Source organism: Epinephelus lanceolatus, chromosome 14, assembly GCF_041903045.1.
Source record: "Epinephelus lanceolatus isolate andai-2023 chromosome 14, ASM4190304v1, whole genome shotgun sequence".
Taxonomy (NCBI): Eukaryota; Metazoa; Chordata; class Actinopteri; order Perciformes; family Serranidae; genus Epinephelus; species Epinephelus lanceolatus.
Genome location: NC_135747.1, coordinates 22,328,196 through 22,344,200, shown reverse-complemented (window position 1 = coordinate 22,344,200; position 16,005 = coordinate 22,328,196). Strand labels below are relative to the sequence as shown.

Here is a 16,005-nt window from a genome sequence, read left to right as displayed (position 1 = left end):
CCAGCACACAGCAGCAGCAGCAGCAGCAGCAGCAGCAGCGTACACCTGGGTTGTATCATTTTTCTGTGTAGTTTGTTTTCCCACCTAAACTGAGACATAAATTTAAAGCAGCCATAATGAGAAAAAGGTCCGTAGATTGCCAACAGTCACGACAACTGAACACACCAGTTATTTCACACTTACAGGGCTAAAATTGATATTTTTATATTAACATTGCATCAAATGATAATGTGAAAATTGTGTTAAAAATGTCCCCTCAACTTGATGCAGCTTTATGGTGAGTTTCAGCTAGTTTTACTTGTTTGTTTAAAGGTATACAATACAGGATTTGTAGAGACTCATACAGGAGTAATCCCTCTCAATCATTACTTATGATCCACCAGAGGTGTGTGGCAGTGTATTTTTCACTAGGGACTCTGTATTTTCTTATTGTCTTCATATTTTCTGTGCTTGGGACATTTATGGGCTTGTACCCCTATAAAAAAAAAGTTATAAAAAAGGTTATAAAAAACTAGCGACTAGGTGCCAGAGCATGAGCAGCAGGTATCCAAGAGAAACGGCAAACAAGATTGTCCCTAGGATTGGCTTTTACTTTCACGTTTGCTGGCAATCATCCTGACAAACAGTAGCCAACAATCCTGCGTAGTAAAACTTTAAGCAGCTCTCCTGAATGAACACTTCTTGTCTCAGCTCAACCGTAATCTTGTGAACCAGCGACAGTGAACCCATCAGCCGCACAGCAGATGCATGATGAACTGAACCCTGAGGAGTGTCACTTGATTCTCAGCGCCTGTTGTCTTTTGTGCACCCTTTCTAGAAAAAGATGATTGGTGCTGAAAGATTTCAGCCAACACGTGCCAAATATAAATCTAATCAGGATTCCTGTTAGCACCTGAATTCATCATCCTCTTCAGCACCATGGACAGCAACTTTGCAGAGCTCTTGGCAGTCAAACGCCTGCACTGGTGTGTTTTTAAGGCTGAACCGACCTCCGTTTGGGTTATAGTTGGATTAATGTGATGTCATCAAAGTATGTGTGCTGAGAATTGTTAAAGTGTGAATTTTGCAATATGTGTGCCACCCTTACAGGTGTGACAAAACTAACAGGAGAGTCAGGGAGGATGTCAGTCAAGTGCAGTCTGTACACGTCTACAAAGTCCTGAGAAAAGGTTGTGTCAGGTAAAATAAATGGAAACACTGCATGGCTGTAGGCAACTATAGATGTATGTTTAGGGCCCTGAAGCTATTTTTGGGTACACTAGTGTAGTCTTCATAGAAATTCTCTTGACAATGCTCAGAGCCACCACTACAATTAAATCACTGCTTTTGGTAACAGATGTTTTAGTAAACATCCAAACTTTAGCACATTCTTAGATATCTACATAATTAAAGTAATAATATATAATTTAGAACAGGTGACTTAAAGCTGAGGGGAATGCCTTGTTAATCATTTAGATCTCTGGTTAAATTTAGGAAAGCCTCTTGCTGAGATTTAGACGAGAAGCTTGGTACCACTTTAATAACTGTCCATTTAATGGAGCGCTATTGTCAACAGACAGTTAGCTTAGCTTAGCATACAGAACTGGAAACGGGAAAACGTGCATGCATATTCATACTTTATATGATAACCTGCATGCACTGATTTTTACGTTGGTATGGTGAAAATGAGAAGTTGGACTGTGTGTCTGGCAAAGTACCAACTAGTCTTATATCTAAAGCTTGGAATATTAGGCAAAATAAACTGAATAATACAGCATGCAATGTAAGATCAGTTTATTTGATGCATGTCAAGTATGAAGCCATATAGAATATTACAATTCATGTTATCCTATCGTTTGTACGTGGTCTTCAATTGATAGGAATATTGGATATAATTTAGTCCATCTACATGTCAATATATTTTTAGAACTATTTAGTTGTTGGCTTCATATTTCACATTGTCATAATAGTCAATTTGAAAATGTATTACCAGTCAGGTGAAAAAATAGGCATGAGAGCTCCTATAGCTTAAATCTTGGGGTTAAGGCAAAGATTAGGTGAATAAAAAACTGTTTAGGTCTTAGGTTTTGGCACAAATGCAGCTGGAAATGCAGTGGGAATCACCGTAACCAATGTTTTTGTTTGTTGGTCTCAAACACCACTGTCCTGGGTCGAAGTCTTGTGCTTGCTGCACCAATCCACCTCACCTCACCTCTTGCACACCCCAAGTGGACTTGACATAGATGAGTTTACATTGGAGTTGGTGGAAAACCTGCTGCATCTCACAAAACAGTGTCCTCACCGTCAGTATAGTGACATTGAGCACATTGCCCAAGCTGCGTATTTTGACACTCTGGGAATGAGACCAGGCTGCACATAACACTTTGTTGTGTGCAAAAACAATGTTGAAAATAATGGTTTTAGGGAGTCCCTGGGGGGGAGGGGGGACAGCTCGTCTGACTCAGTCTATGAGTAAAAGAATCCACCTACCAGCAGCCTGACTGGGCGTCACAACTCCTGTCTGAGAAATAGTCCTGCACATAACTCTGGGTAAATCCATAAATTTCACACTCGTGGTTTTTGTAATGAGATATGTTAATTAGCGAGCATGGGAAGAATAGTATAGCATCTCTCAAAATGTTTCATTATTCATTCAATAAATTATATGAATTCATTGTTTACTCAAAAGCTTAAGAATATCCATGTTTTCCAATGTACTTAGACACATACAGTAGACACATGGTATTTCATTGGGGTGGCCAGATGGGGCCACAGAAAATCTCGGGGTAGCACACTAAAACCAAATATCATGACTGGATTTCAGAAATTCTGTTCTGCTGTTGAAGTATATAGGCTAGTGATATAAAATAATGTCAATATAGAGAGTTAAGGAATCGCATATATATATTATTTTTGCGGGAGAGGCAGCACATTCTCACCCCGGCCTCATCACATATCAATGTTTGGTCATGGACTTTCCATGTCGACATATGATATGCAAGGTACCCTGGGTGCATTGGTTGTTGATGTCCTGGGACGTTGTGTCATACATGTGTCAGTTTTCAAAATACACCTCCATTTACATGGCGGGCGGCATAGTGGTTAGCATTGTCGCGTCACAGCAAGAGGGTTCCTGGTTCAAACCCAAAGCTGGGGAGCCCTTCTGTGCGAAGTTTGCATGTTCTCCCCGTGTCAGCGTGGGTTTTCTCTGGGTACTCCGGCTTCCTCCCACAGTCCAAAGACATGCAGGTTAGGTAAATTGGTGACCCATAGGTGCAAATGTGAGCGTGAATGGTTGTCTGTCTATATTTGTTAGCCCTGTAATAGTGTGGCAATCTGTCCAGCATTCTCATCCATTCATACATTTAGCCAACATGGTTGGGTTTAGGAAAAAAGACCAGGGTTTTCTTACAATCTTAGGAAAAGTGAACACCAGCTTCCCGGGTGAAAGTCGGTGGTTGATGGACAAACTTTCACCCCCTTTAGTTACATTGTTGCACTGGCAAGGAGAACAAGATCACCATCACCAATGACAAGGGTCGTCTCAGCAAGGAGGACATTGAACGCATGGTCCAGGAAGCTGAGAAGTACAAGGCTGAAGACGATGTCCAGCGTGACAAGGTGTCTGCTAAGAACGGCCTGGAGTCGTACGCTTTCAACATGAAGTCGACTGTGGAGGATGAAAAACTTGCTGGCAAGATAAGTGAAGACGACAAGCAATGCTGTTGGGCACCATTACACAATAACGGCTACTGGTCACATATTGTGTCAATGTGAAAGGATGCCTTTTTTTGCTGGTGTCTGATGCTGGAACTCATTGCCCAAAAGCCTGTATTTGACGCCTTAGGAGTGAGACCAGGTTGTTGTATGAGGGCAGCCATGATTCCCCCGGCCCCCCTATGGCAGCGCCCCTGTCTGTACACTACATTTAACACTTTTCCTTGTTACAGTTTATAAATATATATTGGTAATAAATAGTTTCAAAGTATATAACCACATAAGAAGCACTGCTACATTTTAAGTATATAGTACTTTATCACTCTGCACTGCAGGTGTACTGCCAGTATGTGGAAATATACATGTTCTTTTCGGACAAAGCAGCATATTTTAAGGCATACAATTCCTAATAAGTCCATACTGTATATTTTGATAGTGCTCAGTCTCGGTGCACGAGGCTGAGACTTATCCTTTTGCCCGAGGTGGAGGGAACTAAGTCCCATGGGAGCAACGTCACTCCCCTCGGCATATCAACCACTGTCCGTTGTATGCACACAACACACCGCTACAGAGGACGTCAGGATCGCATCCATCCTCAACGCGAAATGCTTTGCGAACTGAATCTAACTCGAGCAATCCTCCCCGATTCCGTGCGTCTCGGCGAGGAGGCATTTACATGCTCAGGCACACAAACTGGGTAGAGAACTCCTCGGCCAAAGTGGGAAGGTTATTTTGAGTGGAGAGAGCGCTCGCGTCGAGTATGGTCTGTGGTGAAGGGAGCATCACAAAGAGGTAACATCTGTAACTTCGGGATTTACTTGTAAAGGCGCTTTTTTTCAGGAGATTTGGGGATATTTTGTGCATAAACATGCCTGTAAGAAGAGGTCACGTTGCGCCACAAAACACCTTCCTTGGAATGATTATCCGGAAATTCGAGGGTCAGAGTAAGTATGTTTTTATTTATAATTCCTGCTACTTGATGAGAGAATACAAAGTGAGAGTTTTGACAAATTAAAAAGTAGAAAATGATAAATTTAACTTTATCTTGTGGTGCAGAAAAATGTTGCTTTCTTTTTTATGGGAATAAAACAAACAAATAATGGGAAAACTTTCTTTCATCCAAAGACAAACATATGAGGTTTGCTGCACGAAATCATAAACAAGCTGCTTGTTTGTCAATATGGTGTCAGTGAACTTACTTCATTGCTGATTGGTTTGATTTGTAATCTGACCGGTTCAGGCTCTGAGGTCAGATGTACCAGAACAGGCAGTACACATACTTTTTCTTTCCACGCAGACCGCAAATTTGTGATAGCCAACGCCAGGGTGGAGAACTGTGCAATCATTTACTGCAACGACGGCTTCTGTGAGATGACAGGCTTCTCCAGACCGGACATCATGCAGAAGCCATGCACCTGCGACTTCCTCCACGGCGACCTGACAGACAAAGAGGCCATCAACCAGGTGGCCCAGGCTGTGATTGGGTCCGAGGAGCGCAAGGTGGAGATCACCTACTACCGCAAGGATGGTGAGTCAGTAACCTGGCACGACTGTGTGGCTGTCACAGCATGCCCGTAAGCCGAGAGGTGTCTTTTGTGACGTGTTACTCCAGAGAAAGCACCCACTGCAGCTCCTCACTGTGACCACTCCTGTCAATCTGTTATACCAACCAGCCAGAGTCAGTTACAAAGGTGTGTATGTGTTTCAGAATGAGACATTACACCTCAGAGGGGAAAACAGTAAGGGCAGTCGACTTTGAAATAACTGCTTTGTGTAAATTTGTGCCAGTTTGTGAAAGTAAACAAATACATATAACTTTGATCCTCATCAGGAGGGTTATGAATAGATATTTCACAAGAGAGTCATTTTAAAGCAAAACAAAAATATTATGCAAACAAAAACAGCATGCTGCATAATATATATCTAGAAGAAGAAAATTGTTGTGGTGTGAAATTTGTATTTTTTGAGTGTTATTAGTGTTTGCATGCTGTACAGATCAAGTGTAACAGCCAGTGTGTCAGATACAACAGGCAAAAGCTCCATAAGAATTGTGGAAATATCTTTTTGGTACCTGCTGTGATTCACAGCATCATGTGCCTGGATGAAACAAAAAGAGTTAGGCTGTCACAATAAGGGTGTGAGTGAGACACGGAGCTCAGCTGCTTCCTTTGATGTTTGTGAGGTTTACTTACTTTACCACTTGTCAAATTAAATACACTCCCTGTGTGTTTCAAGATCCATGATGCATTTAGCCACGCTTTGGTGTGCAGCGAAGGTGCACACAGCAGCATCAGTAGACAGCACATCTATCCACTAATCTGTAAAAGTGCTGTACATGTGATAGGCTGCAGCACTGCCAGCTTTGCATAAAACATGTCCTCCCTTTAATGCTAGACTGCTGTTTGTCATTCATTTTTAGCCAACCCTAGTCCCAGTGTGTATGAATGGTGCACTGCAGAGACAGCAATCCTGAGTCAGAGAATTAATACGATGTTACCGCTCAGTGGCATAAATCCCGGGATTGACCACCTCCTGCCATGCTCTCACATGAGCTCTTTATGGTCAGCATGACATAGCTGCAGAGTCAATCCGAAAGTGCTCCTCTTATAGAGCAGCACAGCAAGTTTTATTCCATGCCAGTGTTTGCACCAGCAGAGGCCAACACTTCTTTGTGTGTGTGTGCATGTGTGATATCATTTACTCATATCCTTTACTCTGTGATGACTTAAGGCATGTACAAACAGCAGTACACGAAGAGCCTAAGCTGGAAAATAAGAGACATGATATTTTATTTAATCATAAAGAGCCAGGGCTTTAATTTTTAATTGTGAGTTTGATTAGATTCTAGGCCATGGATACATGTTTAATCTACCACCAGCAGCCGTCAGCCTGTACATTTTTTAAAAAATTTTTTTGTTATTGTTTTTTGCTAATCAGGAGGAAACCAAGAGCCAGCTGCTCCACTGCTAAAATAGATTGTTTCAGAAACCTGCAAGACAATTACACCAAACACTCTAGGGTATGCTTGTGTGAGCATGAACAGCTTGGTTTTTTGACAAGTAGGATTTTTTAAAGCAACTTCGTTTAGTACCCCATCTTACACGCATGTGCTGTAGCCCCAGCGAAACATCATGTGCCTGTTATGTTTAAAGCGTGGCGGATGAGAGCCACAGAAACCTTCCGACATAATCGTTGCTCTCTGTCTCTTCACAATCCTCCCCGGTGTGCATCGCGGCTTCAAGACACAACTCTTAATACTCCTCAGAGGAATTTACAGTGAGCGTGCGTGCTCATGAATAAAGATGTCAGGGCTGACAGTGCAGTGACTGGGAATGAGCAGCTTACAGGGTAAATGCATTAAACTGGTATGGAGGGACACAATCCACACGCTCCCACTGCTATAGGGGAATGAAAGATTCATGGCATCCTTGAGAGGGATGGCTGTATTGATTCAGGTCGCTCTACAAATTGAAGCTGATGGGTGGAAAGTGGATGTATTCCATGTCTCCTCTCCTAACTGTATTTCAAGTTATCAGTCCTCATGCAAATCACTTAATCCTTTGTATTAAACCCCCTCCATTTTCTGTGCTCCTACTGTACGTCACAAATCGCACGGGCGTGTTAAAAAAGAACAAAATAAACCAGCTCAGATAAGTTACCAGTATTCCTTTGCTATTCCTCCCTGTTTTTTCACACTGTAAATATTGCTTGGATTCTGATCTATAGGTGTGACTTAAATGCTGCTGTTTGGAGGAATTGCAATGTCACATAGTGAAGTTTGTTTTTCATCCTCCATCAGTAGCTGCAGTGGGAAATCTTAAAAAATAAAAATACAAAAGGTCAGGATTTGAGGAGGCTGTGTGACATCAGGAGCAACACAGCATTGGCTTTTTTTTTTTCACCAAAAAGGCAGAAAGTTAAGCTGCTTATGCGTATGCTTAGAAATTAAAAGTAGTGGAACAATGGGGACCGTGGGATCGCAGCAAAGGCCTTTAGCACAAGGGGCACTTTCGTTTACTTTTTGTGCTCCCCTCCTCTACGAGAACAACCGAGACAGGTTGTGAGAGAAGATACCACAGGCACAGCCTTCCTCCAGCGATGATACATAATCAATGAGATAAATACTTTCCCTTGATGGCTTTGTAGAGCTATCCTATTCCACGGGGTGTAATAATACTTTGTACCTGAATGAGTCTTAACAAAAGGAAGCTGACACCGTGCAGGGAGAAGTTAAATGGATAATGGCTACATAACAGTGGCAGCTTAGCTAACCGTGCTGAATGATCTGGGACATGTGGTATGCGTGGGTGCAGGGTTTCATAGGTGACTCCCCGCCGAGGGGACTGAAGGGCCGCGTACCCCTGCTGAGGGTTTAGTGGCAGGGGTGTCTACAGTGCACAAGGTGTGCTGCAGGACACTTGGATGACCACGCTCCAAAAGAGCACATCCATTTTTCATCGTGCTCAGCCCTCTTTGGTGTCTCGCAGTATGAGGTGAAACACATACAGAGCTTTCCTCATCAGGTTTCATGTGTTAGATGGAAATCGGCTTGTCCTGGTAGATGTAACCAATTAAAAACAGACCGGTGGGGCTTTCCATCTTTGTGCAATGGAAAGTGGAAGTAACATGTTATATCTGCAGCTCACTTACAACATGAATATGAGCTTCATTATAGAGAAATTAGATATTTATTTAATGGAACGTTTTCTCCCATTGCTGCCCTTAACTAAGGTGAGAAACAATTTCACTGGTAGCGAGGAGGAGCAGATGGAGCTTTGAACACCATAACAATACACGTCTAACTTTGAATTGAACAGGAATGTTCATCCACAGGCTATTTTTATCTCATGGGGTGCCTGTAGTGGAGGAGGTAATCTAATTTCCCTCTCCATCTCATCACCATCTGTGTTTTTCTTAACTTAAATATTTTACCATACATTGAATTCAGTTGGCCAACATTTGCGCCAAATTAAACAGCATCAGCCAAATATCACGAATTGATAAATGTAAACACAATTGAAATGCAGCTCGAGCAGGAGCTGCTAGTTATCCCTGACGGCTCTGGAGACACTGATTGAAGATGAAATTAGGCCAGGCTGTGTAGCTCGTAGCGCTCTCACTGAGGCGAGATGTTGCCACAAGGCCCAAGGACTCTAAACAAAGGGTTAGCTTGCATGGCCTCTCCCTACATGCCCCAGTCCCGATTGGCTATGCCCCAGTAACGTTGCGTATTGGCTTAAGCAGAATAGCCCTAAACAAGAAACATGTCAGATTTCATTATGCAAGATGTACTACCAGGCAGTATACTGGCGCTGTACTGTTTAAAAGCTCCAGCTGTGTATTGTACATTGGGAGAGATACAAAAACAAAAATCAGCGCTCAACAATAATACTCATGTTTCTCCCTAAAGCAGCTCAGCTCACGCAGATTAATGCGAGGCCTCAATACATCGATCGAACCTCTCTTTTTGGACTAAGATTAAAAAATATACAGCACATGACTTAAATTGCTACATAAATTCATACATCAGTACTGTGCAGTATCTTTGAGGCATCTTTCACCAGAACTCTGTTTGACCTGCGAGTCATCATTGTAAGAGTGTCCAGAGGATCACTTGATTAAGCAACTATGTTTTAATAATTGATGATGGAAATAGAATCTACAGTAATGAAATTTCCATCATGAAAAGGGAGCTACTCTTAATACACTGTCCATTCATTCAAGCAGGTGTAAATAACATTTCTTGGCTCGCAGGGAAACACTCTACATAAAGGTCAGGGAATTAATGGACGCTCACCAGTACAAACTGCTCTGCTGTCAATGATGTTAACCATGTCCAGCAGCTATGTTTGGATGCTATTATGTTGTGCTGAGTCGAGTGTTGTAGAAGAATAGGGAGGTTAGATAGCCTGAAACCCAAGTGGTCAGCAGTTTTTAGTCGCACATGTGCTGTTCACTACAGCTTATTTGTATTCATATTTACAAGAGTCAGAAGTTAATGATGTCAGATGTAAAGGTAGAGGAGAGAGGAATCTAAAGAGCTTGCAAGATGGTACAGTGGATGATACAGTTATTTTAGTCATCAGTCTAGATTCTTTTGGTGTGAGTTGTCAGGTGTTGGAGATATCAGCCGTAGAGATGTCTGTCTTCTCTCCAGTATAATGGAACTAGATGGCACTCAGCTTGTGGTGCTCAAAACATCAAAGATACATAAGAAAAACTCAACAGCAATGTCTTTTTCCAGGAATCATGATCCAGTTACTTGTTGTGAGCAGTTTCATGTAGGAACTATTTTCTCTCTACCGAACTACACCCGTCAACTGTATCACTGTGCAGAAGGAAGAGTGCATCTACTCATGGTCGAGAGGCTGGTGATTGTGACAGTGTGAGATGTAACCATGAATGCCGTCCTCCTCGGCTGAACTGTAACAGTAGCTAGCTCAGTGGTGCTAGGTGAGCTAGTAGTAGATGCAAGCTTCCTTCTGCTCTGTGATACGGTTGGCGGGTGTAGCTTGGTGGAATGAGAATTTGGTCGAAAGAGTCCAAGTGCCATGTTGTTCGATTATACTGTAGACAAGGCAGACGTCTCTTCGGTCGATATCTCCAACACTCTCTCACACCAAAACAATCTAGATTGATAAATAGCACTACAGGTAAGAAAAAAATTAACAAAACACAAGAAAATAAAGAAAACATCATCACCATTTTGACAACACATGTATTTAGGCAAATGTGAATACATAAAACATAAGCAAATTAAAAGACACATTCACCAGTTTGGAAATACATAACAAAGCCCAATTAAAAATGGAGCACATACAGAAAACCCACACTTAAATGCTGCAAGTTGTACATAACCCAGCTGTGTGACATCACAAAAGACGTTCCCAGTGAGACTGAAAACACAGGAACACGCCTTGGCGCAGGAAACTGATGTCACATAGTGATAGTTTTACAGTAACTCTGTGATAGCACTCTGATATTGCTGCAGATTTTGGCTACTCTTGCCCTTTACTAAACACTAGCATGTTCATTAGTGGCCCCCAGAAACTCCTTTTGTGTTATAACTCAGTAATGTATTGTTCTATATGCAGCATTCCTGTTATTGCTTGTGTTTTTTGCAGTGCGTCTCTTTATGGTTTGTTTTGCTTCCTGATTTCCCAGCAGTGCACCTATTTGTCACAGTCTGAGAAGAGGGCGGTTGCAATGTTTGATTTAAGTCTTGTGTTGTTACTGTTATGTATTGTTAATCAATATCTGCGTTGTCAAAGCGAGGATGTCTCTGGCCTTTTCTCTCTAAGCTGCAGTGCATTGAGCTCAGACACCATAAAGGCTGTTACAGACTAGTTTGTACTGAGCGTTGGTCTCTCCATGTCTGAAGACAGAAGTGCTCAGAGGAGCCACACTTGAAGGTGGGATGAAAAGCCTGCCATCCATAGTGTGGAGCAAGACATAATGAATCGTAGATAAGGAGATAAGGCACACTTTTGGACAGTCTCTCCTTGAGGGAATTCAGAAAGGGATTTCAGATGCTGTTTGATGATGCAACAAGAACTTGAAGGGTACTGATGCCTTTAGCTTGGGTAGCGAGCATGCAGCTGGACCTCGTAAGTCAAACTATCAAACAGGCAGTGATGACAGAGATTAAAAAAAAAGAGATACAAATGAAAGCAAATGTGAGTCCAATTAAAACAAAGGAAGCCTGAATGAATTGTGAAGATTAGCAACATGACTGAGTATAAAATGTGCTGCGATACGGAGAGTAAAACATACTGTGATGATGAAACAGTAAGTGTACTGTATTCTCTGTTGATGGTTTATATCTCTGGTACATTTTGTGGTCATGGTCATACAATATGAATAGCTTCATTTACTGTTGTCACAATGCATTACATTTGATTTTATACTGTTACTCAGTTGTTGTTTTTTCTTTCAAGAGAAAATAATGTACTTCCCCGAGGCTTTCCCATTCTGTAACCATGTGGAATGAAGGTTAACGCACAGTAGTATCACACCAACTCGTAAATAGGTCAAATTACAGATCCAATATTGTTTCCCAGTGAATCTGAAAAAAGACCATTGCTTCTCATTAAACTGTCTGACAGTTTTGTTCATTGTGACACTTCAGGAGTTGTGTCTGCCAAGGCAATTAGTCAGTGAACAGGGGGTAGCATCACAGATCGAGAAAATGGGATCTGTCCATCTGTTTTTATTCACATATTGTAGTATTCTATGGCTTAAAGTACTCTCTGTTTTATTCTCGAAAAAATATATATTTTTTTTTAATTACAAAATGATAGATAATTTAGTGATAAGAGCATCTGATTAAATTTTAGAGCTGTACAGTCTCTGCTGATTTAACAGTTATGGAGAGGCTTTCCTTTGATCCATTTTTGGTAGAGGTGACATTCAGCAGGAGACCAGATGAGAGGGGACCCCCACGGCTTAGCCTTTAAGCATGACCATTGTTTTCCCATCTGGTAAGGTAAACTCCGGCCCAGAAATATTTCTGCTGAATTTACCATCTTGGCTCTAGACAGCACATAGTTCTAAACTACGAACACTAGACCTATCATCATACATTACATTATATATCGACATACTGTGTCATTACCTTTAATAGCATTTCATGTACACTCTAGTGTGAGGGCTGATAGCCTACCTGATGTCTGTTCCTCCGTGACTACATCTGGTTGATGATGGCTGCTATGACTGTGATTGATGTATGTTTTTATTGTATTGTTGCATTGTTGTTTTTATTGTCTGTCTTTATGTATTTTTTAGTCACTATGGACCTCTTGCTTGTGTCCTTAATAAAGTCTTTATTATTATTATTATTATTATTATTATTATCATTATTAGTGTTAGGTCACTATAAGACACAGGATGCTTAGATTGTCTCAAATTTTCTGTAAATTAATAATAATAATAATATGTTGGCATGCAACTATGTAGCATGGAAATCTTACTGCTGTTAACAAAAATAAATAAATACATGTATAGGCTTACAGCTGCATTCGGTTAAGCTTAAGGGACAGCTCAGCCCAAAATTAAAATAAATTTTTTTCGCATATTTTCCCTCTTACCTGTAGCACAGTCAGTCTAGATTGTTTTAGTGTAAGTTGGAGTGTTGGAGGTGTCGGTCGTAGAGTTGTTTGCCTTAGGATAATCCACAGAAGGAAGTGTGCACCTACCATGGATGTGTCTGTCTACTTCCGGTTTAGCACACTATGAACTTGAATGGGGGTAAAAAGATTCAATTGTGCGGCTCTTTTAGACTTTCCAGTTGTTATCAGATGGATTGGTCAAAATCCTGAAAGTGAAACAAATCATTTTGCAAGGCTTGCAACACTCAAAAAAATGTATTCATTGATTTACAGATGTCTCTTTCATATCTAAGTCAATGGGAAAAGGTCTGCTTGGGCCACAGAGCATCATGTGACAATGAATTTGTACTGTTTGGCCTCTACAATAATTTACTTCATTTCCTGCTAGCCTGGCTTATACTGCCAGCTCACTTTGCATCATTGACTTTTGTTTTTATTTTATGTTTTTTTATTTAACCAGGAAGTCCCAAGAAGAAAAACAAACACTTGTCTGTCACCTGTCATCTTATGATGTCCTTAAATTCATTGATCGATATAAGTGTTTCTAATTTTAGATCTTTTTGAAGATTGTTCCATGTCCATGGTGCAGAGTAGGAGAATGCAGTTTTCCCCAGATCTGTTGAAACCCGGGGTACATTAAAAAGTAACCACCTGGAGGAGCGTAGCTGGTAACTATCAGAGCTGACATATAGATGGGTGCAGAGATAGGCTGGGAGTTTGCCCAGTATTGCTTTGTAGATAAAAATATACCAGTGTTGTTGGTCAGTGACGTCCAACCCACCAAATCATAAAGAATGCAGTGATGAGTAAGTGGCACTGAATCAAGAACAGGTAAAATGGAGGAGGTTGCATGCATATACAGTACAATAAGTTAGCTAACAATGAGTTAGTCAACATTGCAGCTCAGCTGAGGACGGCGCCATCTATGCTTACATCTCATACTGTCACGACCACAAGCCTCTTGTCCATGAGAATATGCACGCCTCTGTCTGAGTGGTTATACAGTTGGCAGGTGTAGTTTGGTAGACAGAAAACAGTTCCTACATGAAACTGCTCACAGAAAGGTCTGCAGATTATCTTGAGTAACTGAGTCATTGATTCTAGAAAGGAAACTAAAATATGTATTTTTGATTTGGGGTTGAACTGTCCCTTTAAGCAATTCATATTCAATGCACGGGTTATTGCTCAACTCTGAAAACTTTCAGTAAACCCCTGACAGAGAGTAAAATTAAGATCAAGTGTACTCGCATGCCTGAGCAATGGAGCAAAGGGGACAACGGCATCTGTTTCCCTGCATAATGAGGAGAAATGCTGAAATCTCACACTCTCATTTTTCATATCTACATAAAAACAACTCACCTCTGCCTCGCTCTGTTATGAGACTAATGCAATACACCATGTCGTGGACATCATGTGTTATTGTCTTACTGAGAAAACTCGAGGCGAAACATTTTAGAATTTTTAATAAGATTGCATTGGAGAAACTACAATAAATACCATATACTATAACATATATATAATTTATTTATCTTATCTTGAGAGGCTCAGTGGATTGGTATCAACTGACATACCTTTCTCAACACACAGCAACAAGATTTGTTGGGGAAAATGTAATTTGCAAATTTTTGGTTATAAATCTACAACTAGAAATATGGTAAATATGTCACACTGTTGTAGACTTTTACTCAAAAGTAATCCCAAGTCCTGCGGGGAACCTTGTTGCATGTCATTTACCCCTCTTTCCTCATTTCCTGTCACCTCTCCTGTGTCCAATTTTAGATAAAGAAAATGCCCCCAAAATAACACCAATAAGCGCACATTTTTAGAGGGAAGACTTTAAGGATTTATCACTAACAAGTTTAATTCCTGCAGGATTTCTCAGATAATTAAAATTCGATACTGAATAACTCTCTCATTCTCCCTGAAAAATGAGCATACTGTCAAATCAAACAGATCAAAGTCGAAACCCAAAACGTTCCCTTTTATAGAAAGGACAATGTTGAATTAAGTGAAGGATTTCTGGGAAATGCAGGAAAGTGCTTTTTATGAAAGAGGGATTTTCTGGGGACGGACTCACAGTTATCCAGCTCTCTAAGCACCGCTCTTCTACTTTACAACATAACATGACCAGGCACCCATGACACTAGGCAAGATGGGTGTGGAGCGCAAACCCGCCGGTCTCATTGTCCACATACAGCACACACACATGCTGTACTGTTTATCCTTATTAATTCAGATGTTAATGTTGAAACACTGATTCTGCATGTGTTCTCAAACACTGCCCATTTCTTGATCTTTTATGTAATCTTAAAATGACATTATCATATTGTCAGCGGTGACAATGCGGCATTACTTCTGGGAGTTTTGATGCAGAAATCCTTCCAACAGAACTCAGGCATGTTGAGGCAGCCCGAGCTTGTTATATTTAGTCAGACATGAAGTCCACTGCTAATGAATGCTGCTGGCAGGGTGTCTGTGAGCCCTGCGGAGATTACAGTGAGCACTGGTAATATGTGTCCTCTGTGAGTAGGAGCAGCACAACAAGCCAGACAGACAGACCTACATAGAGAGGCAAAGGAACAGTTAGTATTACATATTTGTGATTTTATAGGCCAGACGACAAACGTCATTATTCTTAACATGTTCTCTGAAAAAAAATAAATGAGAATTTTTTAAATATGTGTTGAAATCTGGAATAATTTCAGAAATAACACACACAAAAAACAATCAAGATAGCTTTCTCCTGTACCAGAGATAGTCCCTGTGATACTGTATGTCACCCTGGCTGTATAGACACTATTGTGTTGTTGTTTAGGGTCCAGTGAGTAGAAAGTTTTATTGGTGGGCAGTTGTGCCCGCAGGCATCAGTAGCTTCCACTAACACAGCTATAACCAGTTCAACTGAGAAATTGGGATATTCTTGGCTCAAGACTAAGTTTAGATCATGGATTGTTTTCTGCTCCGCTGCCTCACACGATGCTCAGTTCTAGTGATTGTTCCTATGAGCACATTGCAGTCCTCTAAATTGGCTGTAATCTGTGCTGCCGGTTTGATGTATTCCACTAAACCCCACTGTCTGCACCATACTGTGGCTCTTGCATCATATTTGTCTAACTCCTACTAAGCGTAGCCATTTTCATGGTATGTATTGCTCATTAAAATGCTTGTAGTGCGTCTATATGGGCCGTGCTGTACACATAAA

General features: G+C 41.0%; 1 protein-coding gene across 1 annotated transcript in view; it reads left to right on the top strand.

Moving 5' to 3' along the window:
* Positions 1 to 4,257: 4,257 nt before the first annotated feature.
* kcnh7b (potassium channel, voltage gated eag related subfamily H, member 7b) overlaps positions 4,258 to 16,005 on the top strand; it is a 54,379-nt gene continuing 42,631 nt past the window's right edge. Inside the window, exons 1-2 of the mRNA XM_078174489.1 lie at positions 4,258 to 4,640; positions 4,994 to 5,224. Of these exons, the coding sequence (XP_078030615.1) occupies positions 4,565 to 4,640; positions 4,994 to 5,224 (307 nt within the window). The 5' untranslated portion in view covers positions 4,258 to 4,564. The remainder of the gene's footprint in view (positions 4,641 to 4,993; positions 5,225 to 16,005) is intronic.